At 38.1% G+C, this 27,793-nt stretch overlaps 1 protein-coding gene across 1 annotated transcript in view; it reads left to right on the forward strand.

Moving 5' to 3' along the window:
* The window catches only part of klhl14 (kelch-like family member 14), a 182,113-nt gene that overhangs the window by 135,955 nt on the left and 18,365 nt on the right, over nt 1-27,793 (forward strand). Inside the window, exons 3-6 of the mRNA XM_060824369.1 lie at nt 4,966-5,055; nt 7,592-7,670; nt 11,116-11,306; nt 24,183-24,341. Coding sequence (XP_060680352.1) covers nt 4,966-5,055; nt 7,592-7,670; nt 11,116-11,306; nt 24,183-24,341 — 519 coding nt within the window. The remainder of the gene's footprint in view (nt 1-4,965; nt 5,056-7,591; nt 7,671-11,115; nt 11,307-24,182; nt 24,342-27,793) is intronic.

Consider the following 27,793-nt stretch of genomic DNA (forward strand, 5'->3'; position numbering starts at 1 on the left):
TATAGTTATGCCGTAATTACAGGAGATTCCATAGGTGAAGGAACGGATGGGCACTTTTCTGTAACCATCATTTTAAGTCTCACAAGGTATGTATGTTGCCACCCTTGTGTCAGTGTAAACAGCATCATAAAGAAGGTGTAGAATATTCTGCAAGTATAAACAAATGAGCTAGAAGTTGTAGTACAAATCAGTACAAATGACATAAAGAGGGCCGGTATTGAGGTCACACAATCAGAACTTCAGAAACTAGAAGGGAGTTTAAAAAAAAGATGTCAATTGTAATACTCTTTGTTATTCCTAGATCCATGCATCAGAGAGAGTAAAAATAGGAAGATAGGGAAGATCAATGATTGGTTTTGTAGCAAATGTAGTCAAGACTACAAGGATTTTTCAGCAATCTTCAGATATTGGTGATATTGTGGGACATAAAATCTTATTCAAACATTGTAAGGGATTCCAATTCTTCTCTTTTTGACCTTCCTCAAAAGCTACAGTATCGTGGACTGCCTAAACAACTGATCCTGCTATGGTGGTCTGCTTTCTTTTCCTGAGTATAGGCTTTCCTGGATTCTGGAGACTGCATTCTAGCACTTCGTTACAGACACACCAACTAGTACAGGACCTGGTTTTACTCGTGCATTCTAAATTTGCTCAGCTGCATCACACAAATTCTGCTTGTGCACTTTTCAACTCCCACTTTCCACTGCATTCTAGTATTATTTGCTTCTTCTGAGTCCCTTATGGCTTCCAAGATATTTTTGAACCCTATTTCCGATACTTAGCTGCACAAACTGGTTCTAATGCCTCCGGGGTGGAGATAAATGAGAGGCTCTACCTCCATTCATCATGCCCAGGGCCAACCAAGCCCTCTGTTTCTTCCTCTCCTGATGTCCCAAATGGTACCCTTCCACTGACTCTCATTCCTTTGGCTGAACTGGTCCTCACCCTGAACAATTTCTCCTGTGAATCCTCCCACTTCCTCCAGATGAAAGGGATAACCATGGGCTCCAGCTATGCCTGTGTCCTTCTTGGCTATGTAAAACAGTCCATCTTCTGGAGTCACACCGGTACCACACCCCACCTCTTCCTCCGCTAAAATAGACCCTCATTTATCTCTCCACCCCAGAAGCTCCCAGCCTCATTCATGATGAAGGGCTCCTGCCCGAAACTTTGATTTTCCTGCTCCTTGAATGCTGTCTGGCCTTCTGTGCTTTTCCAGCTCCATTCTAATCTTGAATAAGAATCAATGGTCTTCTCAGTGGCACGTTTAGTTTAGAGTCAATTTCTTGCTATCTCTATTACCCTTACTGTCTCCAAATGATTGTAACACGAACTGCTCTTCAGTGAACCTTAAATTGTTTCTGTGACCAACTGAAAATCTTGCAGCAAGCTCCATTCTTGATCTTAGGCAAATTTGTATATAGGCATTATTGTAGCAATTAAAAGTAGCAAACACTGGAATACCTGGCTCACTGAAATTTGCAATATTCATAGATTATTGACATATAGAGCACAATTACATGCAAACTAAATAGATTGCATCACCGATCTAGAACAAACAATGAGTAACTCTTAAGTAATACTTACTTCATTTGTAGGCTAGTTACATTCCAAGGGTTGGTTATCTCAGGTAGCTAGACAACGGGTTTGTGATGCCAAGTAATGCCAACACCAGCATAGGTACAATTCCCACATTGACTGAGGTTACCATAAAGGCCCCACCTTCTCAACCTTGCCCATTGCCTGAGTCTGATGACCCTCAAGATAAACTTACTACTAGTCACTTGGTCTACTGAGAGAGTAGCCTGATGGGACTATGGCAACTTTACCTTTTACTTAGTTGCATTCCAACAAGTGGCAGGGCAAGGGAACTAAAATCAGTTGCTTTTTGTTATAAGAGAGATAAAAAAAAGTGATGAAATATAAAAGGATATACGGTGGTCGATGTCGTATGAATTCTGTAATCAAGAACTAAGCCAATAAAATAAGTTGAGTGGAGAAGTGAAGAAGAAAATTAAACTGGTAAGCAGACGATGTAAGCCACTTAGTTCAAAGGTAACAATAATGTTTACCTCGCCAGCTTACATCCCCTGAAAGAAAAAAAAACGAAAGTCCCTCTGAAATGGCCTAACAACACACTCAGTTGTATCAACCACTGCAAAATCAAAAAGGATTGAAAGTAAATAGATTGCTCTGTCTCAAACCAGACAACAGAAATGACAATGGCAATCCCAAATCTGTGGATCCTTTGGAGAAATTCTTGTGATCATCTTGGGACTAGGCCTAAAATTGGGAGAGACTTGTCAAGCAATTTCCTGACATTGTCATAATCACAGAATGATATCTTACTGACAAAATCAAAAACACTCGCGTCACCAACTGGATAGCAGGACAGTCCCACAAAAGGCAATGACAGTGTGGTATATATTTGAGTTGCGAAGCACTGACGCAGGAGCTGGGTAAGGAAACCTCCTGCTGATTACCATCTACCACACAGGTTTGTGGTGGATAGGAAACAAACAAATGGAAAACTGTACTTGAACTCATCCTCAACTTGTCACAGAGACAACTGTTCTTGATAGTATTGATAGGAGTGACCACTACACTTGTAGAAACAAAATCCAACCTACACATTGACAATATCCCATATTGTATAAATTAAATAAGTTTCAATCAGATCCAGCAATTCAAAACTTGTCATCCATGAGGTGCTATGAGTTATCAACAGCAACAGAATTGTGTTCAACTCCAATGTCTAACATTGTGGCCTGGCATATTTGAGTCTAAGTAACAGTCTTTGACATGGAACATTATTATTCCCATCAAGCTGGGAGAATAACCGTGGTTACTGAGGAATGAAAGAGGGACAGTAACAGTCAACTTGGTGATACTGTAACACACAACTAGTTGCCAGCAGCGAGAGAAGCATGCATTAAATAGAGCTAAACAATATCACAATCAATAACCAGCCCTAAGCACTGTAATCCTGCTGTATTCAGTCATGGATGGTGGTGATACTTAAATAACTAACCAGAGGAGTAAAGTGCACAGGTACTCTTTTCCTCAATGACAGAGGAGTCCAGCACATCAGTGAAAAAGATAAGACTAATGTATTTGCAACCATCTTGAGCCAGAAATAGCAACTTGATCCATCTCAGCCTTTTCCTAACGTCCCCGGCATCACAGACGCTAGTCTTCAGCCAATTTGATTTACTCCACATGATATCAAGAAGTGGCTGCAAGAACTGAATACTTCAAAGGTTGTGGAACTTGATAATATTCCAGTAATAGTAATGAAGACATGCTCCAGAATTAGCCATTAGCTGAGCTGTTACAGTACAGCAATAACACTGGCATCTACTTGAAAATGTAAAAAAAAAGTTGCTATGTTTGTCCTGTCCACAAAAATAAGGCAAATCAATCTGGATAATTAACCATACTATCAATCTACTCATTATCATCAGCAATTGATAGATGGGGTCATCAAAAATGCTATCAGTACGAACCTGTTCACTGGTGGGCAGTTCCATTCTGCCAGGCTTACTCAGTTCCTGGCCTTATTGCAGATCTGGTCCAAACATGGATCAAAAAGCCACCTCCAAAGGTAAGGTGAGAGTGATTGCTCTTGACATCAAGGCACATTGAACTAAATGTGACACTAAGGAGTCAATGGAAATCAGATAAAAACAAACCACTAGTTGAAGTCACAAGCTCCTGGTTGTTGGAGATCATTCATGTATGACAACATTGCTGCAGGTGTTTCTCAAGGTAGTCTCCCAGACCTAGGTTTCATCAATGGCCTTCTGTTCTTCAAAAGGCCACAAGTAATCATTACTGACAGTGGCAAAATATTCTGTCTCATTCATAACTCCTCAGATATTTAAGCAGTCAGTGTCTATATGTAGCAAGACCCGTACAACATTCAGGCTTGGCGTGATTAGTAGCAAGTGATAGTTATACAAGCTACACACTACCCTACCTGTTCTTCACAAATGCTGAGTCAAAATCCTGGATTTCCCTCCCTAACAGTATTGTGGGTGTATCTTCCCATTATGTATCTGAATGGTTCAAAAAAGCGGCTTACCACTTTTTCAAGGAGAATTAGTGATTAGTAATAAATCCTGGCCAATTCAAAGTGGTCAGCTTTGCAGATGGTAACAATCTAAAAATGTAAGTTTACATTTCTGTGATTGTTTTCTATTTCCAAAACTGTTCTCCCATAAGACATCTCTGAGTAAATCTGTCAATTTGTACTCATGTCCCAATTTGTGTTCATTTCAAATTTTTATGGACGCCTGAGAGAGAAGTTATTCATCCCATGAGTTTAGTCTGAATTCAAACTCTAGTTCCAGATATGAAAAGACAACATTTTGCCTGCTTAATAAATGATCTGAGAAAATTTAGTTCATCCTAAAATCTCTCCTCAAGCTGACAAAATAGGTTAACACTAAAATTTAATGAGCATGTTTGATATTTGTGGCTTTGATTATCTATCTTTTTCCTGGTTCAGATCACTCCAGGGAACACTTTGACAAGTATCACTGAGTATTTCCTCAGAGTTTCTGCTACTCTGCTATTGGAAGCGTTGACAGAAATTTTGTGATTTGCTGAGCTATAATAAGAGTTCGCTGATTTTCTATCGTTCAGTCAAGTAAAAGGTTTATATCCAAGATATTGATCCCTTTCCTCCTTACCCATCTGCACATTTCAAGATTTGAAAATTTTCTTTGATTATTAATAGAGACTTTCTTATTCAATTAAATGAGCCCTTCTATTGTAACCCTGTTGTATATTTAAAACATTTCAAAATATTAAATATAAAAGCCCACATTTCCCAATATTCATTTGTGAAAAATACATTGCAAAAATGCAAAGCATGCAATAAACTTGCCAGACTAATCACTGGGTTGTATTGATTCTATAATAAAGACTTTGCAGTGAAGATGTTTTTGTTCTTCATTTCAGTAATGCCTTATAACAGTGCCCACCACTGTGTTGTTGAAGTAGAAAATTTCCTATTTGTACTAGGAGGAGAAGACCAATGGAATCCAAATGGTAATAACAAACTGCTTGGTACTTCATACTTCACTGTAAAGAGCTTTATATATTAATTTTGGGAACAGAAATAATTGCATCTATATTTGTACATATTTGAAAATAAATAAAATCTGTAACTCTATGACAAGCGATTAAATGCAACAAAAGTTATGGGATCACTTAACTTACAATCGGAGCAACTTTATTTCCTTATTGTAATTTTAATTTTAATTGGTGCCATATGTAAATAGCAATGTGTTCTTCTATTTGGAGTGAAATATGTTTTTAACAGCTGCTTATATAGCATATATTTTAAGCTATCTAAAAGGAAAGTTTGATTTACAGGCTGGCCAGTAGACCATGTACTTAATGTAGAAGCAGTTTGTACACCAACAAGCTGGAAATGGCCTCCCTTCCTTAGAAATGCTGATTTAAGAAAAGGATAGCACCAGCAATAAAGCTGTAGATGAAATGAAATTATCTGTGAGGAAAATGTTAAGGAACAGTACATAGCAGGCTGAAAATTTCCGGGTGGCTATCATCACCGATTGTCCTCTAATCTCAGCAGTTGTACAACCTGAAAGTTTCCATTAGGCCAGGAGATGTTAGCATTTTGAAAGACTCCCATTCACTTAAGTTGAAAAGTGTGGTGCTGGAAAAACACAGCAGGCCAGGCAGCATCCGAGGAGCAAGAGAATCGACATTTCGGGCATAAGCCGTTCTTCAGGAAGCCCTGAAGCATAAGCCCTGAAGAATGGCTTTTGCCCGAAACGTCGATTCTCCTGCTCCTCAGATGCTGCCTGGCCTGCTGTGTTTTTCCAGCACCACACTTTCCAACTCTGGTCTCCAGCATCTGCAGTCCTCACTTTCTTGCATTCACTTAAACAAACCATCCCCATAAAAACTGAGAAGCAGCGTTGCTCATCACAGTAAACCACTTGTAAAGAAAAGAATTCTGATCAGGGCTACCTTAAAAAGCAGAAAGTAATAAGCTTCAATAATTGGGAATGCAGAAACAAAGATCTTTGGCTGTCAATCACAAATAGACTCAAAACTGAAATTAGTGCATTGTCCTTGTATTCATTAGGCATCAAAATACAGCTTTGTTAATTGAGACTGACAGAAAAGTACAGCTTTGGACTACCTTATATCTGAGGCACAGATCTATGGGTCTCCAGATAGTCAGAGGTGTGACTGTGGCCCAACATGCCTCTGCCAGCATACCTCTGAAATCCCAATCTGCTGACTCTGTGGAAGTTGCCTGGGAAGTTTTAGCTTCCAATGGGAAATTCTTCTGCTCCCTGGGACCCTCTGCAAAAACCTCCAATTGTAACTTGTTCATACAGTTCGGAGTGTTCCAGCTTACTGGGATAGCAACCCAGAAAATGTGAGATAGAAGCATCACCTCACTCCTGGGTAACTATAATACTGGTCTCCATAGTAACCCCCTTGACACCAGACTCATCTCTACTCAAAACAAAACAAAGAACTGCTGGAAATCTAAAACAAAAACAGATATTGCAGGAGAAACTCAGCAGGGCTGATTATAAGGATCTGAAGAAGTGTCACTAGAATAGAAATGTTAACTTTGCTTTCTCTCCACAGATGCTGCAAGACCTGCTGAGTTTCTCCAGCAACTTCTGTTTTCGTTTCACTTCTAACACAACCTGACAAGACTGCACCACCCGACTCCCCTCCTCACCCTCCAATTCCTGCCCCAACTTTCCTTCCTGACCCAACCTGGCTAGCCCCTGACTTTCAGATCCCTGTCCTAACCCAATCCAGAGTGACTGTCTAGTTACAAACCCCTCCCAATCACTATCCGATCCTACTATGTAGCTATCTGCACCCTACTCACTTACCTCAATCTACTACCAATTACCTTACCCAACACTCTTGCACACTTGGTTAATCTTCTCCCAATCCACTACCCACTTATTTCATCCATCCTACCCACTCACGCACCCATTTTTTTACCCACTATCATTTACTAACTTGCTAAGAAGCTGTTTAAATGTCCCGACGCTTGTGGACACAGCAGAATACAGCAGTTAGTGCCATAAAAGAAGCTTTGGTTAATTGCCTTTCTCCTTATAATTCAGGTCTGCAAGTTCTACATTTCTGAAGAAGCCAGGACTGGAAGGCCTGATCAGAAATGTGGAACTCAACTTTGGTACAAAAATGTAGGAGCATTGCAGCAATCTGATAGTGATTGATTCAGGCCTTAGAAATTAAAAAGCCTGTAACTATCAATGAATTAGGAATGCACCACAAAATGTGCATGTCTATCTTTTTCACTAGTCGCTTTGATATTCCTTAGGCTTTGGATGTAACATTCCAAGTAATGCTGAATTGCCACCAAAATCCAGAAACTTTTCTATCAAGATTGATGTAATTAGTCTAACAGTTGAACTTTTTAATCATGTCATGGGAAATGAATGGGATATTGATTTTGATGATGTAACAGGAATCTTGTTTAGATTAAAACTCTCATGGTGTCTTAGTATCTCATAGTATGCATCTGTAACATGTTTAATTCATTTGTTTTAAACAGGGAAACACAGCACTAATTTTGTTAGCCGGTATGATCCTAGATTTAACAGCTGGATACAACTCCCACCTATGCAGGAAAGGTAATACTTTTCGATATTTCAGAAATATTTAATACTTTAATACCACACACAGTTGAGGAGCTCATCATAAAGTATTGCATTTGGACTTTTTGTCTACATATGTAGGTATATTTGTCACAAGCTATTGTCATCTGGTAGGTAATAAATTGAACAAACTAATCAGAAATCATGCTCCATCATGACATTACAATTCAATAAAAAGGCTGCATTTTTATTTGTCTATCTGATCCAGCTCAAGGTTGCCTTCTGAGATTGCTTTAATTCTACATTGTTGGATTATTGTTCATATCAATTTTATATTTTTACATGCTGTCCATTCCAAGTTTTTACTCTTAGCTTGTTGTCCACGTCAAGACTGCTTTCTTATGTGATGCTTCAGCCAATGCCAGTCAAAAACAAGTACCTATCTATGCTAGTTGTTGTCTTTTAATTAATGCCATCTTTCTACTTTCTTGGATTGCTGTACAATTCAATAACTTAGTTTGGATTATTGTCCAGTCTGAGGGCTGCATTTTTTTGTCTCCATCTCAATTCAAAATCTGCATTTGTTCACGATAGGCCGGTCTAAGAATAGCATTATTGATTTGTTGTGTTAATAATAATGGCATTCTTCCAACAATGATCAATCCAATTTTTAATTATTGCCTATTTCAAAGTCTCTTTTTGGTGGCCTGCAGGAACTTTGATATTTGTGGTGTTTGTGTGCTTGTTTTGAGACATACATTAAAAAGACTTTACTTTGTACTGATCAAAATAACACACCATAATTTGAAATTCCAGGAATAGAATCCTAGAAATATATTGATTCCAGAAATCTAAATTTAGGATAAAGCTGGGAGAATGAATACAGGCAATTATTGTAGTAAACTAACAAATCTGTTTTATAAACCATAGACCCTGTCGTCTTGGGTGACTTTTTTTTTAGAAGTGAGAAGATGGTCATGTTCAGCTTTATATACTTTAATACTTTATAAAATGAATTCATGATTATATGTTGGATGTTTAATTAAAATGAAGACACAATGATCTCACTTACCATGACATGAAAACAAATTCATCAAATGGAGATGTCTAGCTATTTTAGTGTACACAAGAGTGAGTGTGTTGCTGAAATAATCAGTATATTTAGTACAGTTCAGGCTTTACTTCAGATTTACAGTTACAAAATCATCACTTTTAATTGCCTTGTGGAGTGAAGTTTCCTGAATATTAGCTAGCCACTGCCCCGTTATACCAGATAAACCGAACTCTTATCACAACCCCATGAGATGAAGACAATGGAATGGGTCTTCAAGGAATAGTTTATGAGATACCAGAATGGAACTTTATAGTCAGAGCTTCTGATGTTTATAGCCAGTCTGAAAAATCACAACAAAGTATAGATTTGAGAGCAGCCTAGAGTAAATGCAATTTATTATGTTTGTTTGAAAACTATAACCAAGTATGCAAAAGCACACACAAAAATCTGGCAATTTATATAGTTTTAATAGAACAGCAATGCTCACACTATAGTTAATATGTCCCAAAGAAAATCACTTGCAATTTTTGAATTTAAGTGTTATGACACGGGGTAAACCCCTCTGCTAATTTAATTTCTCTGCACAGAAAAGCTTACCTCGCCATGTAATTTATTTAATTGTGAGTGACAAAGAGCTACTCAAATCCCACTACTTAAAGAAAAAATTAACAATTTATTCTTTAACTACAAGAAAAGAGCACATTAAGTAACAACTATCTACCTCCATTGTCTGGTCGATTTATCTACTTCCCACTCTACAGCAATATACTGATCTGATAAAACACCCAGATTAAGTTAACAAAAACAATCAAGTTTCAAAACCAACCAGCTGTCGGTTGGTATCTTCCAGTCTTCATCTCTTCAGTACTCTGCTTCACAGATCTTTCATGGATAAAGGTACCTTTCAGCAGGCAGTCTGTATTGGTGCTCTTTGCCTCTCTGACTAGCTGTTCAAAATGCCATCTGCTGCATTCACAAGCTCCACACCCACCTCCCACAACATCCTCACTTTCAAACATACTGGCAGAATCAATAAAATCCAATTCCTTATATAAACGGAATCTTTGGTAGCATCGGCTGTGTTGTTGGGGCTGCATAGATGGCATAAGACCATTCTGTATCTTCTAAATTATTAGTTTGCAACGCTTGCTCAATAAGGAGACCATGTCTGCTATTAGAAAGACACCCTGGAGTCCCAGTATTATAGAGGACTTAGGCTGCAAGTCATTGATGTCTGCTTAAAGACCTCAATTGGTGATAAGGTGAGAAGCTTGACCATGAACCTTCCTGCCTAGAACTGCATTCTGGCAGAGGCAAGAAGGCAGTATGGTTCAGGCATAACCTGATTATGCTTTATTAAATGACTTAGCAAGTTCAAAGGGACCTATGGCTTACTCCTGCTCATATTTCTTATGTTTTAAAAATGACTTTTGTCTGATAGAGGCTGATGATTTGGACAGCCAGCTATAGATCCTTTAAAAAACAACTGAGTATTGGCTTTAAGTGAGCAATGAGTCTGCTAGTTCAGTTTTGAGGCCACCAATGATAGTTGTTTCACTCAGTTAAAGTTACTCCCTGTTGTTTTATCACTTACTCTTCAGGTGCCTCCCAGCAAGGTTTACTTTTTAGTAGCAAATAGCAAGCTCCCCACCTATTGCTTGGTGAATACCAACGGTGGCAGGATGAGACCCTCAAATAGACAATAATTGAAAAGAGACAGGAAGTTAGTGGGGTCCCCAGCCATCATTCTCCAGCCAGATTAAACAACTCTGCCAGTAGTGCCACCATAGGGAAGAACATTAAATTACACTCACTGATAAATTTCCACTTAACATTTACTTGCTCAAGGAATGTGGGCAGCACTGGCTGAGCCAGTGTTTATTGGCCGTTCTTAGTTATTTTTGAGAGCGTGGTGAGGTAAGCTGCCTTCGAGAACCGCTGCCATCTATCAGTTGTCAGCATAGCTATAACGTTCCAGGATTTGGGGGAAGAACAAAATATAAGCAAGAAACCTAAACGGGCAATCAGAAGCTTCCCAAAGTGTGATGAAAATGTACAAATTTCTATCATAACAGAGTGGCTGAGGCAAACAGTTAATGAATCACCAGAATGAATAGGAATGCACGTCCCACAAAATTCTTATAAACCACTGTTGTGCTCTAGTCCCAGCAGATGATATGCCGGCCTGAATCCATTTGAAGCAGGAAATCTCACTTCCATGAGATTGAGGGCTTCAAATGTTATGGGTTGTTTGACTCTCAGAATGAGCAGCTGACTGGCAATCTTCCAGTCTTCTAAATTTACATTACTAATGGGAATCATTACCAACCAGCAGCACATGGATTTATGACCATTTATATTTAAAATCAGAAAATAATACGTCTTTCTGATAGGTGTTTAATAATCTGATTTTTAATTGTATTGTAGGCGAGCAAGTTTTTATGCCTGCTTTCTGGATAAACATTTGTACGCGATTGGAGGAAGGAACGAAACAGGTTATTTGTCAAGTGTTGAATGTTACAATCTGGAAGCCAATGAATGGTGCTACTTGTCCTCTCTTCCTCAGCCCCTGGCAGCACATGCTGGTGCAGTACACAATGGAAAGATTTACATATCAGGTACCTTTTACAATTTTAGATTAATTATTTTCCTGTTGATTGAATTTTAAATTAAGAAATTGTTTAAAGGTGCTGATTTACTTCCTTTATTGTTCTTACTCCTGTCTCTCAGTAAAGTTGCTGCACCATATATTAATCTTTGATAGGCAGGATTCAGCTGGTGTTTCACAGCACTCTGCACTGCTAATTCACTATGTTCTGGTTTAAATTATTTGATTTTTTTTTAACCTTTCAAACCAGCCAAAGGCCAGTAGGTAAAGGAAACAAAAGCAGAAATTGATCAAAATGATCACAGGTCAGACAGTGTCTGTGGATAGATGACCACTGATCAACCAGAAATGCTAACTGGGAATGCAGTCTGGGTAAGTTCCTGGTTTGCACACTTATCTCAGGAGAAACAGCCTAAAAGATCAGGCTTGCATTCCAGAGCACAAACTGGGATCAGGTCTGCCGTCCCCTAACGTTCAAAAATATCCAAAAGAGCTGCCAACTGCAAAGGTGGATTGGTTAAAAGGTCAACTTGTCTTCTCTGAATCCTTATTTTCTATTCATTCATAGCATGTGAGTTTCACTGGCTGAGCCAACATTTATTGCCTATCCTTCATTGCCCTTGAGGACAGGATGCTGAGCTGCCTTCTTGATTCATTTGGTGTAGGAACACCCACAATGCCTTTAGGGAGGGAGTTCCACAATCTTTATCCAGTAACACCAAAGATGACATGTTTCCAAGTCAGGGTGGTGAGTGATTCGGAAGGAACTTGCAGGCAATGGTGTTGCTGTGTATCATCTGCCCATGTCCTTCTCAGTAGTGGTGGTTGTGGGTTTGGAAGCTGCTGTCAAAGGAGTATTGATGAATTGTTGCAGTGCACCTTGTAAGTGGTACACACTGCTGCACATTGGTGGTACACTTTGAGCATTGTTTTAAAAAATTGATGTTTGTATATATGGTGCCAACTAACTGGGATGACTGACCTCCAACAATCACCTTCCTATGTACCAGGTATGACTCCAACTAGCAGTTTTTTTTAACCTTTATTGCTATTGACTCCAGTTTGGCCAGGACTCCTTGATGCCATTCTTAGTCAAATGCAGTCTTAATGTGACTTCCACCTACCCTCTGGAATTCAGCTGTTTTGTCGCAGTTTGAACCAAGGCTGTGATGAGGTCAGGAGCAGAGTGGCCCTGGCAGAACCCAAACTGGGCTTTACTGAACAGGTCATTGCTGAGTAGATACCATTTGAAAGCACTGTTGGTAACACCTTCCATACTTAATTGAGAGTAGAGGGATGGAATGTATTTGGCTGAGTTAGATATGTCCTTTTTGTTGGACACAGGACATACCCATTGTCAGGTAGATGCTATTGAACATAAAGCTTGCAAATGCTCAGTTTAACTCTGGCAGATTTAAGTTAGCAGAAAACAAAAAACAAGTTTGTACTTACACCAATTACTATTTATTACAAATAAATAGATTCCATTCACAGGTAAACAATTATGATCTGTTAGTTGGTAATTTTCCTCGTTCCCCTTCTAAGAAACCCTTTCTACCCACATTCGGACAGACAAAAAAAAATGTCGTTATGGGTGGAGGGGAAAAAATACTGTAAAACAGTTCAATGGTATCAGTCCTTAGGGATGGGTTCCTTTTGTTTCCCAAGTCCTTTAGTTTTCGCAGCTTTTCCTTCATGGTTCTTTGACTTCTTCTTCACAGCGGGGCTTGTTTACAAATTATGACATCTCTGACTGAATGGTTAAAAGCAACATTTTACAGCAACTTTTGTGGGAAGAAACAACTGGTTTTCTTTCATTTTACTGGAGACGTGCATGTACGTGCGTGTATACACACACATGCGCGCGCGCACACAAAATTATTGCATAATCTGCCACTACACGCTACCTATTTTTAGTCACTAACAGTCCCAATTAACAGCTATGCATCCTCCCAGCCAGATCATTATCGACTCTTCTGTCTGTCCAAACTGTTCTCTCTCTTTGGGATATATCACTACCTATCATTTACTGCTTATCTCTTCCCCCCGCCCAATCTTCTGCAGGTAACCTGACAATCTCCTGTCTAGCATCAGTTCTGAGGGAGGGTCACCGGATCGAAATGTTAACTTGGTTTTTGCTTCACACATACTTCCTGATCTGCTGAGCTTTTCCAGCAACTTCTGTGTCAGACAAGAAGTGCAGTCTAAATTTCTAGCTTCTCCATATTGTTTATGGTCTTCTGTCTAAAAGCTTACATTCATCCACTAAACTGGTGCTGTTTAAATGCAGTAATCTTAACGTACAGTCTATTTAAAGGGACAAAAAGGACAAAGTTAAATGATTTGAAGAAAGACTATAACAAAAGAAGAAGTTTAGAAGAATATTAATACTATTAGAAGATTGGGACATATAAACTTCACAGTTTAAATTTTCAACCTGCAACCAAAATACCAATTTTTTTTTAAATGTAAAGGACACGTGCTTTGAGCCATGAAAGGCAAGAGAACATTCATTTTGACCTGAAAGCAGTGAGGTACTTCCAACTTGGCCACAAATGCTGGGGTTGGGGGAACCAATAGAAGCAGAAAAACCACCATTTCAATCATTAGAAAAGCAGGAAAACTCTTATAAGCATTACATCAATACAGTATCCCATGTAATACAATTCAAGCTTGAAAGAAGTAACACAGTACAGATTTGCTAGTTAACTGAATTAAATGCTTCATTGGAAGAATTTCACACTGTTACCAAAATATAGAATTTAAAAGCTAGCAGATAAAGAAAATACTGCAAAATTTCAATACTAGAGTGTAAAAGTTTGAAGACACTTTAAGATTACTACATTTAAACAGCACTGATTTAGTGGATGAATGCAAGCTTTTAGACAAATGACCACAAACTAATGGACCAGCTTTACAAGCATAAGAATAAACAAACATATTAAGAAGAATTAGATGGAAAAATACTTCCAAAAAAGATTCAATGTCAGAGATGGGCAAAAAATGACATGGGATTTCACATAGTAGACATAACATTTCTTGAGATATAGAATTGTTTCAAAATTAACAATAAATCTAAGGATGAACAAATTAATGCACTATTTCTTTCAACAGCGAGTGACATTAAAAATCATCAAAATACTAAAGAAGCCACAGATAGTTTTCACAATGTTTTAAAATGCCTCTGGTAATTACTTCAGTCTGAGGACAAATAAAATTCTTGAACAAAAAGATTTAACAGAAAGTTTCAGCTTTCAGGCAAATCCATGAATAACTGAATTAATGATTAGATGATAAACCTCCTTTTGGAAAAAAAATCTTGGCATTCTGAAGGGAATTTAGACAGTAAACTGAAATTAGTGATTCATACAACTCCTGTTTCATAGATTTTTATTTAAATCAATGGACGTCTTGTTAATTTTAAGGTTGATAAGGAAACAACTGTCACTATTCTGGCCAATTAGATACCATAGCTGAAGAAACAGATGTTACGAGGATATAAGATGAAAATAGAGTTTTTGTGGAATGAATCCTCAAACTAAGGGCATGCTGCAAGTAACTGTGCAACACAAACAGCAGATGGGGTGGCTCAGTGGTTAGCACTGCTGCCTCACAGCATGAGGGACCCAGGTTTGATTCCAACCTTGGGTGATACTCTGTGTGGAGTTTGAATGTTCTCCCTGTATTTACGAGGGTTTCTTCCAGGTACTCTGGTTTCCTCACACAATCCAAAGATGTGCAGGTTTGGTGGATTTGCCATTCTAAATTGCCCTGTGATGCATGAGCTAGGTGGATTAGCCATGGGAATTGCAGGGATAGAGTGGGGGGGGGGGATGGGACTCTCTTCAGAGTGTCTGTGTGAACTTGATGGACTAAATGGCCTGCTTCCAAACTGTAGGGACTCTATGAGAGTTGAAAATGTTTATGTCATTTGCAATCAACTCTTCTCACTTTTGAGCCGACATGTGTGACTTGGGCCTCAATATTCTTGCATTAACAGAAGGAGTTTGACTAATTCCTTGAGAACATGTGGATCAAAAACAAACATGTTCAGACAACATCTGTCAGAACATTTCATTGGATTTCCTACCTATGTTGAAATAAAAGAATTATTTCATGCTGTAAACAGGAAGTAGATTTTGCACACTGTTGAAATATTCCCATTCCTATCATCAGCAAAGAGCATTTCGATCGCTGAATTGTCAGTGCCAATGACAGAGGTGCTGCTAAGTGATCAGCAATCTACAGTAATGCAACTGAAGATGTGAAAATGACTAGTTCACCAAAAAGAATGAAAACATTCAACTTAATGAAGAAGCTGAAGAATGTAGATACATAAACAGATTTAAAGTAAAAATTTGCATTTATAAAATGGAAATGAGCTGCACAGAACTTCATGGATACCAAAACAACATTCATAGATTCGGAATATAGTTTAAAAACAAAAGAAACACATGGCTTGAACGTCCAAAAGTGAACGCCAGTTCAAACCAAAAATAATTGGCTGATCCAGAAATCCAGGATACTGCAACGAAAAAAGCATGTGTTGTGAAAGTGCAGTCATCTTCCATAATAAACACTTGTGAGATTAAAGAAATCCATTTGTGACATTACCATGCAATAAAATATACTCTCCTATATAAAACAAGCGCGTTTTCCCGGTAAATCTTTCCAGCAGTTTATCTCTACCAGTGATAACCATGCAACACACTAGACCCATTGGATAAACCAGAACGGGTGGCAGCAAAGTACCTCAACCACAAGCCACAAGTGATTGGTACCCAGAGTCTACTATGCCATGTGCCTTCTACAAAATGCAATGCAGAAACTCGCCAAGACTTCTTCTACAACACTTCCAAATTGGCAATCTCTACTGTCTAGAACAACATGGTACCAGATGAATGGGAGCACCTTCATCGGAAAGTTCCACTCCAAGCCACATACCATCCTGACATGGAACTATATCACTGTTCCTTCACAGTTGCTGGGTGAAAATCCTGGAGGCTACTTGCTAATGTCCCTGTACATGTACCTACCCTCCCGTGGTTTAAGAAGGTGCTAACCACCACCTTCTCGGGGACAATGTGAGATAGTCAATAAAAGTTGCCTTAGTTAGTAATATCCATGTGCCAGGAATTATAAAAAAAATGTTGAGTTATTCAAAATCATGAGGCGTCGTGAGACAGTCAATTGAAACAGCTCCCATTGAGAGAAGAATCACAAAACAAGAGAATTCACTTTGAGATTTTGGGAGAAAAGCCAAAGCTAGCATGTGGAAAAACAATGTTATGCATTGTGCAATTATAATTTGGAACGCACTGTCTGAAAGGGAGACTGGGCAGATTCAATCAAGATTTTCAAATGGAGTTCGGTAATTACATGAAGGGGAAAAGAATTGCATGAAAATTGAGAAAGGGTAGGACCAGCTGGATTGTTCTTGCCTTTTTTGCTGTCTCCCTTTGATTCTATTATCAGTTTAAGTGAGCAGAGAATTAAATACGGATCAACACATCCTACAAGTTCCTCACTGCAAGCACCCAATCAGGAAATTCACTGGATAAATTTATTATAAAACCTTAGTGAGTTTAGATGGATCATCAGGACATCGAGGTGCATTTATTCTGCTCGTGATCTGTACTGCACTGTAAAAGAAAGACATTGAAAAGAAGCCTCACTGTGAATGGAGCTAAATATCAGGATTCCATTTTAAAGTAGACATAGCAGAGTAGACAGTAATGTCAAATTTTACAACCCTTGTCCTGACTAGACTGGCAGAATTTACTATATACAACATGGATCTATCTGATGGTTGGAGAACTGGTGGAATCCACGCTTTGACCATGTTTTTGAGTCCCATTGGAATTAAGTCACAATCAAGTTGTTTTACTAGCTGCTGCAGTGTTCCAGCAGAGGGAATGCCAGCAAGGATTTCTTCTGCATTGCAGATGTCCTCCTCTGAAGGTTTTTGGCTAGTCAGAGGCTAACAGCTTTCCAGTACTGGCAACGCTACTAGGGGCACATTAGGTCTCAGAATGAGGATCCTCACTGGAACCCCCAAACACAGGTAAATGCACAGTGTAAAGGATTAATGAGTATATGTTCATTAGATAGGCTACATCATTGGGTATGGATGTAGCATCATATGACTTCTGGGTTTTGGTTCTCTCTCAAAGTGTTGTGTGAAGTCTTGTCTGATACATCGTTAGCTTTTACCATGTTGAATAATAAGTAATGATGGCTGTTAAACAAGCCTTTTTTTATTTGTTTATGGAATTTGGACTTCACTGGTTGAACAGAATTTATTGCCGTTTCTAATTGGTCTGAAGAAGGTGGTATTGAGCTACCTTTTTGAACAGCTACAGTCCTTGTAGTGTAGGAACAACCACAGTTCTGCTAGGAAGAGAGTTCTAGAATTTTGACCCAGTGATAATGATGATACAGAAATATAGTAATAAATGAGGATGGTATGTAGAACTTACAGATAGTTTCTCTACTGCTCTTGTCCTCCTTGGTGATAGAGGTTACAGGTTTGGAAGGTGCTGTTGAAGAAGTCTTGGAGAGTTAATATGCTACCTTTGCCAGCACAGCTCCCATGAACGAATAAAAAAAACCTTACCATATTGGATAATTCAACAGTCCATCCTCCAATAGATTACTTGATTGCTGTGGCCCCATTTCAAGAAATTGCAGTGTCTCCATGAAATTTTTCAATTCATGACATCTGCTAATAAGATGTGGTTGGCTTTCATGAGTAAACAGAATCAATGGCTTTGCTTATGCAAGATGTGAATGAGATTTTGCAAATATCACCAGCCGCAGCCTGGAAGGAACTGAATGCATAACATTTCAAATAACTCTCTACGCATCCACACAGGCAAACACAACGAGCAAAGATGGATTCTAGATATACAATGTGCATTTAAATTATTAACAGAAATACAAGAAGATAATCATGTGTTTAAATTTCAATCCTTTTAGATGTATACATTTCAGGCCTGGATGTGTTATCTGTTGTGGTTTTCTTTCAGGTTAATTAAATTTGGGATTCTCTGGGTTTCCAGACAAAGCTGTAGCCAAGTTTCTGCAGAGGTGAATCTTTGTAGGTGAAAATAAATGAGGCCTCTCTCACTCTAAAACTAAAGAAAGACAGATATTGCTGGCAAAACTCAGCTGGTCTCAGAACTTCTTCCAATGAAGAGTCTCGAAATGTCTCAGCTTTTTCCCCCCTCTCACAGTGCCTGGGTGGTGAGACAGAGTTCTACTCTTTTTCCTGGAGAACAATTCCTGTTTTATTCTGTTAGTTTCCAGACTGCCTTGTTTCTGGCTGGGTCTTGAAGTAATAAGATTTGTTATGTAAGCATATGATCAATATCTCTATTGCAGATACAAATGATTTGAAGGTAGAATCCATTACTGCACACTGGAAGATGAATAGTGGCTATTCATACCCCATTTATGGTAAACTGGTTTCTCTGCAGCTCCCTTTATTAAGTGATGAGGCCACAAGCACTATACCGGGGAGGACAATTCATTTTGAGTTTTGGTAAATACTCAGTCAATGGGTAATGTAAAATTCACAAAATGAGTTGGCAAGTAATATGTGTGATTTATATGTATTTTAATATCATTTAGTTTAGAGGTTGGATTTGAGCAAGTGGCATATGGTTTTGGTCTTTGTGCCTGAAGTTAACTTGTAGGTACTTCTGCAGCCATTGTGATTTCTTTTTGAAATAAGACTGAGAGATGGTTCTTGGAGCTAACGGGAATTTGTTTACATTGGGATAGTTGTAATGAGAAACGAAGTACACAGTTATGCTTTGGATTTAGAAGGTCAGCAACTGATAGTTTTTCCTTTTGATTATGGAAAACAACTGTAGCTTGAAATAAAGCTTTTGGATTTTGCAGAAGGATTAGCTGAAGTTAGATGCATAAAAGAAGCTGGATGTGTAAAATAATTGCTCCTGATGAAAGCAGGTGGCTCAAAACCTTTATGAAATGGATTACACAGTGTAATCAGTTTAGTTCAAAAGTTACAAACCAAGAATGTTTGGTTACAACCCTTAGTGTGTTATCAGAAACTGTTCAGTCTAAGGCCAGTTGTATGAATGCTCCAGTAAGGTGCAAAATTGAAGCCAGAGTTAAATTAAACCCTATAGAATGCCCTCTCCAATATGAATACGCAAAATACATCTTTTTTAGATTCATGAAATTGTATGTTACTGTGTGTTTTAAAATCTTTAAATTTAGTACAGTAAACAAAGAAATGATCCCTTCCACTGGACAGAAAAGAGAGAGGACAGAGTTATGTATGTAAATGCATGGAATATCACAACAAAATCACGGAACTGGAAGCAGAAATTGGACTAGGGGTATCTGACAGCATAGCATTGACAGAAATGTAGCTCAAGCCAGACAGGAATCAGTAATTTACAATCCAGGTAATAGGGTTTTTAGGAGAAAGGCTGCTCAAACAAGGAGGTCTAACAGTCTTGACCAAAGACAGTATCATTGTCCTTGAATGAAATGCAATTCCAAAATTAGAATCTATATCGTTGGAGCTGAAAAATAGGAAAGAAGTGACCTTGTTGAGTGTTTATCATAGACCTTCAAAACGTGGGGAGGAAGTAGAAGACAGCATTTGTAGGCAGATTATGGAAATCTGCAGGTCAGATACTGTGTGAAGGATAGTGAAGATCATAGTAAAAGATTAGTGTAGGATAGAATGGGCCCATAAGGAAGAAGCAGGGTAAGGCTCACTGAAGAAAAGGGCATGGCAGAGTTACTAAGTAAGTGTTTTGCTTCTATATTTACTAAATTGGAAAATGATGACAATGACCTAGGTGTGCAGCAACTAAGAAATATAGTGATAGATAAGAAGAGGTGCTAAAAAGGCTGACAGCACTGCAGGTGGCGAAGTCACCAGGCCCGGATGAGATGCAACCTAGATTGCTAAGAGGGATAAGGGAACAAATTACGGAACCATTAAAATAAATTTTCCAAGTCTCTCTGAACACAGGATTAGTCCCAGGCGAGTGGAAGGTTACAAATGTGACACTATTGTTTAAGAAAGGGGCAAAAATAAGCTAATGCTACACAGTGAACATGGCTTTGTTAAGGGCAGAATTTGCCTGACAAATCTGATTGAGTTCTTTGATGAAGTGACACAGGTAGTGGACATGGGAAGGTCTGTGAATGTTGTATATTAGGACTTTCAGAAAGCATTTGGTAAGGCACTGCACGGCAGGTTGGTTAGCAAATTAGAAGTGTTAGTGATTAACCGGTCCTTGGTAGCATGAATTAATAGTTGGCTAAAAGATAGGAAACAGAGGATAAGTATAGATGGGAATTTCTCAATGAGTTGAAAGCAGTGTTCCCCAGGGAACCATGTTCTGATTTGTATAAACGACTTAGAAATGCATGTTGAGGGCAAAATCTTTCAATTTGCAGATCACATTAAGCTCGGCAGAATAGTGGATTATGAGGGTGATGCTTAGCAACTTCAGAGGGTCATTGACAAGTTGGCCAGTTCACCTGTCAGATAAATGTCAATGCAATGAAATGTGAGGTACTGCATTTTGGTAGGAGAGAGTCAATACAGATTCAATGGTGCGACCTTGAGGAGGGTACAGGAGCCGAGAGATCTCGGGTTCACAATCATAGTTCTTTGAAGATAGCCAGATAAGTTGAAACGGTTGTTTAGAGGGCTTATAGGATCCTTGGATTTATAAGTATAATTATAGAATATAAAAGTGAGGAAGTGATGCTACATCTCTACATCATGGTCAGACCACATTTGGAGTGTATTGCATTTGGTTCTGGACACCTTATTTAAGGAAGGATGTTAAAGCCCTGGAGAGGGTTAGGCTTAGGGTTAGGGTTAGAGTTTACTAGAATGATACCAAGAATAAGAGATTTTAAATTCAAGGCAATATTAGAGAAATTGCACTTATTCTCCTTAGAGCAGAAAGATTAAGAGGTGACCTTACTGAGGTGTTCAGAATTTTGAACAATTTTGGTAGGGTAAAGAAGGATATTCTGTTTCCATTAGTTGGTATGTCAGTAACTCGAGGTCACAATTTCAAGACTGTCAGCAACAGAGCTAGGAGTGAAATGAGGAGAAACGTCTTTAATCAGAGAGTTGTTAGGATTTGGAATGTGCTGCCTGGGACAATGGTGGAGGTGAATTCCGTAGGTTTCAAAAAGATCTGCATATAATAGAAAGTGATGAACTTAAGAGGGTTACAGAGATAGGGCTGGAAAATAGGACCAGCTGGGTAGCCAGTACAGATACATGTATCTAAACTCCCCTTCTGCACTGTAAATTCTATGATCCTGTGATTTTATATGTAAATAGTTTGGTTTTCTAGTTTCTTTTTTTATATATACAGAACATGTTTTGTTAAAGTAAAATATGCTGCTTTGTGTGCATGTGTTTTAAAACTAAATTTAATAAAACTAATTAAAACCAAACAAAATAAAAAAAAACTCTGCTAAACCAGATTTCAATCTAGGATCTGACTTGTCCAGAAGTAACTTAAAGGGCATGGCTAAGGTAATGATGAATTTATTGCATTTGTCCATAAAGAACAGAAGGCTTCAAATATCACAGTAACTATGAGATAGTATAAAAATGAGATGTCATGCTTAGTAGAGATAACATATTACTAACATCCAATGTTAAGCAATTGAATTCTTTTTAAAAATGACTATTAAAACTGGACAAACATCTGGCCAAGTTGGGTTGCAAACTAAGATTGGCAGCTAGTCCAGCAAGTGAGCAAGGGAAGGCCTACTGAAACTGGACTTCCAAAGGATTCTTGCTTTTAGTGACCTTCCTTTCAGGAAATATATCTGATCTATACCCAAATTAGCATCTCCATGAAGGCCTTCCCTTGCTCACTTGCTGCCTTAGCTGCCAATCTTAGTTTGTAACCCAACTTGGGCAAACGTTTGTTCAAAGCACTGAAACTATCTCTCCTCCAGTTAAATATTCTCAAGAGATTTGTCTTTGTTCTTTTCCACAATTATAGTGAAATCGCCATTTCCCAAATGAGCCCTCAATGAAACATGGAGGAGAAAGTGAGTTCTGGAGATCAGAGCTGAAAATGTGTTGCTGGAAAAGCGCAGCAGGTCAGGCAGCATCCAAGGAACAGGAAATTCGACGTTTCGGGCATGAGCCCGATGAAGGGCTTATGCCTGAAACGTCGAATTTCATGTTCCTTGGATGCTGCCTGACCTGCTGCACTTTTCCAGCAACATATTTTCAGCCCCAATGAAACATGCTCCATTTCATTCCACACAACTAGTTCCACCATTGTATCCATCCTCATTTGACTGGAAACATACTGAACAAAAAAGTTAGTCTGTACACATTTTAAAAAATATTCCCTCTCCCTACATTTTTCATTGCTATTTTCCAAGTTTGTCTTATAGTAATTGCTATTCCTTATAATCACTATTCTAAAGTTCTTAGAATTGCTGCAATTTGTCTCAAAATATTTTGCTTTGACTTCTTCCCACAAACTAATGGCCTAAAATATAGAATGGAGTTGTAGCAGTATCGTTGATCAATTATGTCATCCTGCCCTCTTTATCTCTTGCCTTTCTTTCCTGGGCACATTTAAGGTAGGCATGTGAAGTACCCAATTCTCCCCTTATTTGAGTCAGATCTTGACAACTGACATTATTTCATAATCCTATTATCCTCTGTAATTGTCATCGTAAAAGGTGGAGATATTGATATATGGAGAAATTGTCTTTGTAAAATTGGAAAGTGTATCTCTGACAAAATTAGAAAGTTTACAGAAGTTATGAATATACTGCTGTACCAGCCAGATACAATCAGATGTATAAGTTTCTTCTGAAATCAAGGAAGGTAAGATTTAAGCCACCTATAGAACTATCATCAAGCAAAGTGTATTTACCTGGAAGCAAAGGATCAAGGGCAAGTGAATAACATTTCTGCAAATATGAGTTTCCCTATTTTGTCATTTCAGAAAATAAAAACATCCTACCCAGAAAGAGAGAAGTCTACAAGTTACTAGTTCATAAAGTTGAGCTTATATCATCTCTGAAATCATTGCTAAATACAAGAATGGAGATTTCATCTAATCCTAAATTAATCTCACCTATTTATATCAATCACAGATACTGATCTCAACATAATTTTTAAACTGAATTACTGTGAAATAACTGAACTGCTTTTTAACCTCCATTATTTATTTTATCACTTGACTCTATTCATTAATAATTTGCATAGCTGACTTTAACATTATTTAGAATTCTGCTGACAATGGGTCTCGGAAGAATAAATATTTTTAAATTCATGAGTTTGAACTCTGACTTTTCCTTGGATACTCAACAAAAAAATGATTAATTCAATTATGCAGTAGCTTGTGCAATTGCCGGAGAGAGTTGATAATGCAAAGACTATATGATCAAAACTAGTTGAAATATGTCTGTTCAGTGAGCAAAACATAGACATAATTAACTCCGAGGCATAGTGGAAATTCGAAGCAATTCCTTGATGAAAAGTTCAGTTGAAGCAGCTAAAGATTTATCTGGCACCCTTAATGAATACTCTATTCAGGGCATCCATCCCACTGTGTTTATAAAGATGTTCAGATTAAATTACTGTCATCACAATTTAACAATGGTATTAACTTGTTATTCTTAAGTAACCAAGCACTTCTTCTAAATTAGTTTGGAGAGAAATTTGATGAGTGTTCAATGTTCCTATAATAATATTACTCAGTATATTCCTGGGAACATACACCTAAATTTCATATTCCTACCATTCAATTAACATGAACATTTAGTTAGCAAAACATACAGGAAATCATAAATTGTACAATAATAACAGTTTAATGTTTATTGTTACTTGCAGGAGGTGTTCACAATGGTGAATATGTATCGTGGCTCTACTGCTATGATCCGTTAATGGATGTGTGGGCCAGAAAACAGGATATGAACACCAAACGGGCTATTCATGTTCTGGCTGTAGTGAATGATCGTCTGTATGCCATTGGGGGAAACCATTTAAAAGGTGTGTTACTAATGAAAAGGTACTGGATTTAGAACAGATATTAAATATGGGATAGATCACCATATTAGAAGCCCATTTGTAGATCAGGCTGTTTTATACAGAAATCAGACAATGTAAAGCTTATACCCATTGTGGAGAAACGATAAACAAATAATTGAATTTAGCAAGCCATTCTCAAATGGACAGATTACATGATTTTGTAACTATACTAGAATATGAATCAGATTCAACATAAAGCAAACATGACATAACTGGCAATTTATGATCATTATGAAATATGAATTATAAATAGAATTGTAGAGAATAAAGACTTTTCATGAGATTGTAAGAACTCCCCATTCAAATCTGGCACCGTGTGCAATATCCCAGTTTTTCCAACTTGGTCTCTTGTATATTAGACCTATTATTTTTCTCAATCAATGTTATTTGCCCTTAAATCACCTGCAATAGTAGTTTCCTTTGTCCAAGTCCACTGGAAACAGTCATCACCCAAATGGCACAATCCTATAGAATCTCCTGTGCTAGGTTCATGATGGTATTTGATGAGACAGATTCCCAGAGACACCTTTACTTAATCCTTTAACGAATGTTATTAAATGGTCTGCTCAACACAAGCAAAACTAAAGCACAGTGTAATTAACAACCACTGCTCTACCCCCATCTTCAGCTTTCTGTCCCTTTTACATATACAGCTGCTCCTATATATGCCTTCAATGTTCTTCCCCTGTGACAGCATTTTTTGTCTGGTCACACAGTGTGTCTGTATGTTAACTTTCTTCTTGTTAATAATGTTTCCAGGCCAAAGGTTGCCAGGACTCAGAAAATTAATCCTTCTAGAATTGATATAGATTCATAACAGTCCTTTTCCAACACTTCCAAAAAAATGCTGACTTACCACAAAGTCAAAGAAGTTATACATTTTCCTTGTTGTCTTGCTTCTAGTCAAAGATTGGAACAAGGTTGAAATAGGTTGTAGTATATTTATGCTATTATGATATCAGCTGTACTTTTGCATGTGACCAGATGATAAGATAAAGTAATGAGCTCTGGCTCAAAACTTATTCCTAGCTCTATATAAACATTAAAACAACAAACACATCGCATCTATAAACTTTACTTCTAGTAATGCTGATGTTACCATTGTGATTTTATGGCAATAATGAAAACTCTTTGTGTATACGCATTCTAATGGGGAAAAAAAACTACTGAAGCCCTTTCAGAGTTTCAAAATACCATGAAAAACCTATCTATCTGTTAGATTGAACTTAGCTCCCATGACTGGTGGCACTGTGGCACCAGGTAGTCAGGTTCAACCACCTTTTTTTGGGGTCTTCAAGCAATAATGTTTCCATTTACCTGTCAATGAAATTGGAGCTTATTTACAGATTAAAACATTTGGGCATATTTTTCGCTGGTCAGAGAGTCATTATGCGGGTATAGATCTAAGTTGTACATAGGAATCCCCATCACAGCACTCTCCAAAGGAATTGCCTGAGAAATTCAATTATGCCTAGACTCTTTAAAAGTCTTCATAAAAATCTGTCACATTAGATGTTTCAGACGAAACTAAATAAAATAGTTACTCAGGAAATGTTAGGCTATTAAATATATAGTCTAACTCCTGAGTAACAATTAAATTGACCCATACTTACCGTATTCTCAAACTGCAGATCTTTTACACCCCAAGAACCTGACCTGACATCCCTCAGCAACTCACCATCCAGACCTCTTGGGAACCAAAACCCCACAGAACTGAAACACGACCATTCCCATCATTCTCAACCATCCCATTCCCACTAGGATCCGATACCTTTCCCTCATCCTGCGACTTAAAAACACAACTTACCTGGCACCCTAAACCCTATCCACCTGGAATCCAGCCTTTCTCGCACACTAACATCAAACTTATCTCACGTACTCACTCTTGGACAGCAATTGTCGAAGTGTCTCTCAGAGCTTTTAACTGTCAGAATAAAGCATCTGGCTGCTAGGAAAGGAGGGCACAGATTGCACTTCCCCAACAATTCTGCACTTTCAAAGAACTGTCAGAATGGATAAATGTATTATGCACCAGACCTAGCACCTTGCTAATATATCAATGAGATAGCCTAAAGCCTAACTTTTATCTTATTTAAAGGTAAGTATAAGATGTTGTCTTCCAGATATAATTTGATTGGTCATACTACTTGGCTTTAAACAAAATGTGCTTTATTCTTGCCCTTAAAATACAAATAAAAACAATAAGAATTGGTCTAATTTCAACTCTATTCAAAAACTTAACAGAATAATAAAAATTGTTTACCTTCTAAACAGCAACTGCTCCAATATAGTAAAATCTCATAAACATGTAATGTCAAAGTCAGTAAAACAGATTGTCTCACATGCGATTCTGGCAGCGGGAAGATAACCCAAGCTTTTAGCTGCAACAGAGAGAGAGAGATAGAGTCATAGAGTCCTACAGCATGGAAACAGCCCCTTTGACCCAAACTGTCCATACTGACCAATATATCTATCCACACTAATCCCATTCCCTGCACTGGGCCCATATCCTTCTCAACCTTTCTCAATGTATTTGTCCAAATGCCTTTTAAATGCTGCTAATGTGGCAGTTTCCACAGCCAACTTCAAAACCCCAATAACGACTGAAAACTAAACTAAACCATGGTTCTGTGGGAGCCTGACCCCATCCATTCATGCTGCTTCTATTGTTCCAATTTTTAAAGTAAAAAACCCAAGGCCTCACAACCTGTTTACTCTGTTGGCTTGGAGGAGACAGCTTGGTACCTATGGCTCAAAACCTCTTCTCAAAAAAAAAAGGAAGAACTATACCTCTTAAAGCCATAGTTTCATCATAAATGTCTCTGCATTTATGAAGCAGTCTTGACTCGAATTTTCTTTCGGAAATGCAGAACTCCAGTCTTCCATAAAAAAAAGAAGGCCCAGGCACAGATTGATTCTAACTTCCCTTTCTCATTTCCTTGTTTCAACTGGTACTTTCCCTCTTCTTACTTTTGGGCCAGCTTTTCAGATCTTTCTCCATGTCAGAACTGAGGTGAACAAGCTTTTAAGGTAACGGGTAGAGCCTGATGGCAGAATTCCTTCCACATTTCCATTGCTGTTAATTTTTTTGTAAGCATGGAATAAAGGTTCAAAAGCAAGTTTACATTAAACACCAAACTTTGTCAGCTCTATTGTAGGAGTGGGCATTTCAAAACTCACAGAATTGTTGATGTGGTCAGGTCAGGTTTTGCAGGACATGTGGTATCAGGAAACCTGTGACAGGAAGGTTTAGAAGGTGTGTAGATTGTTTATGATATGTCATTTTAAATATTTATTCATTTGTTCAAGGTCTTCATACAGCTTTAAATATATTTTCAGTGCATTGACTGATTAGGCAATGACCTTAAAAGATAAAGAGTCTTTAAGTGGACCTGTGCTGAGCATGATTCCCA

This window comes from Hemiscyllium ocellatum, chromosome 4, assembly GCF_020745735.1.
Source record: "Hemiscyllium ocellatum isolate sHemOce1 chromosome 4, sHemOce1.pat.X.cur, whole genome shotgun sequence".
In the NCBI taxonomy this organism is placed as follows: Eukaryota; Metazoa; Chordata; class Chondrichthyes; order Orectolobiformes; family Hemiscylliidae; genus Hemiscyllium; species Hemiscyllium ocellatum.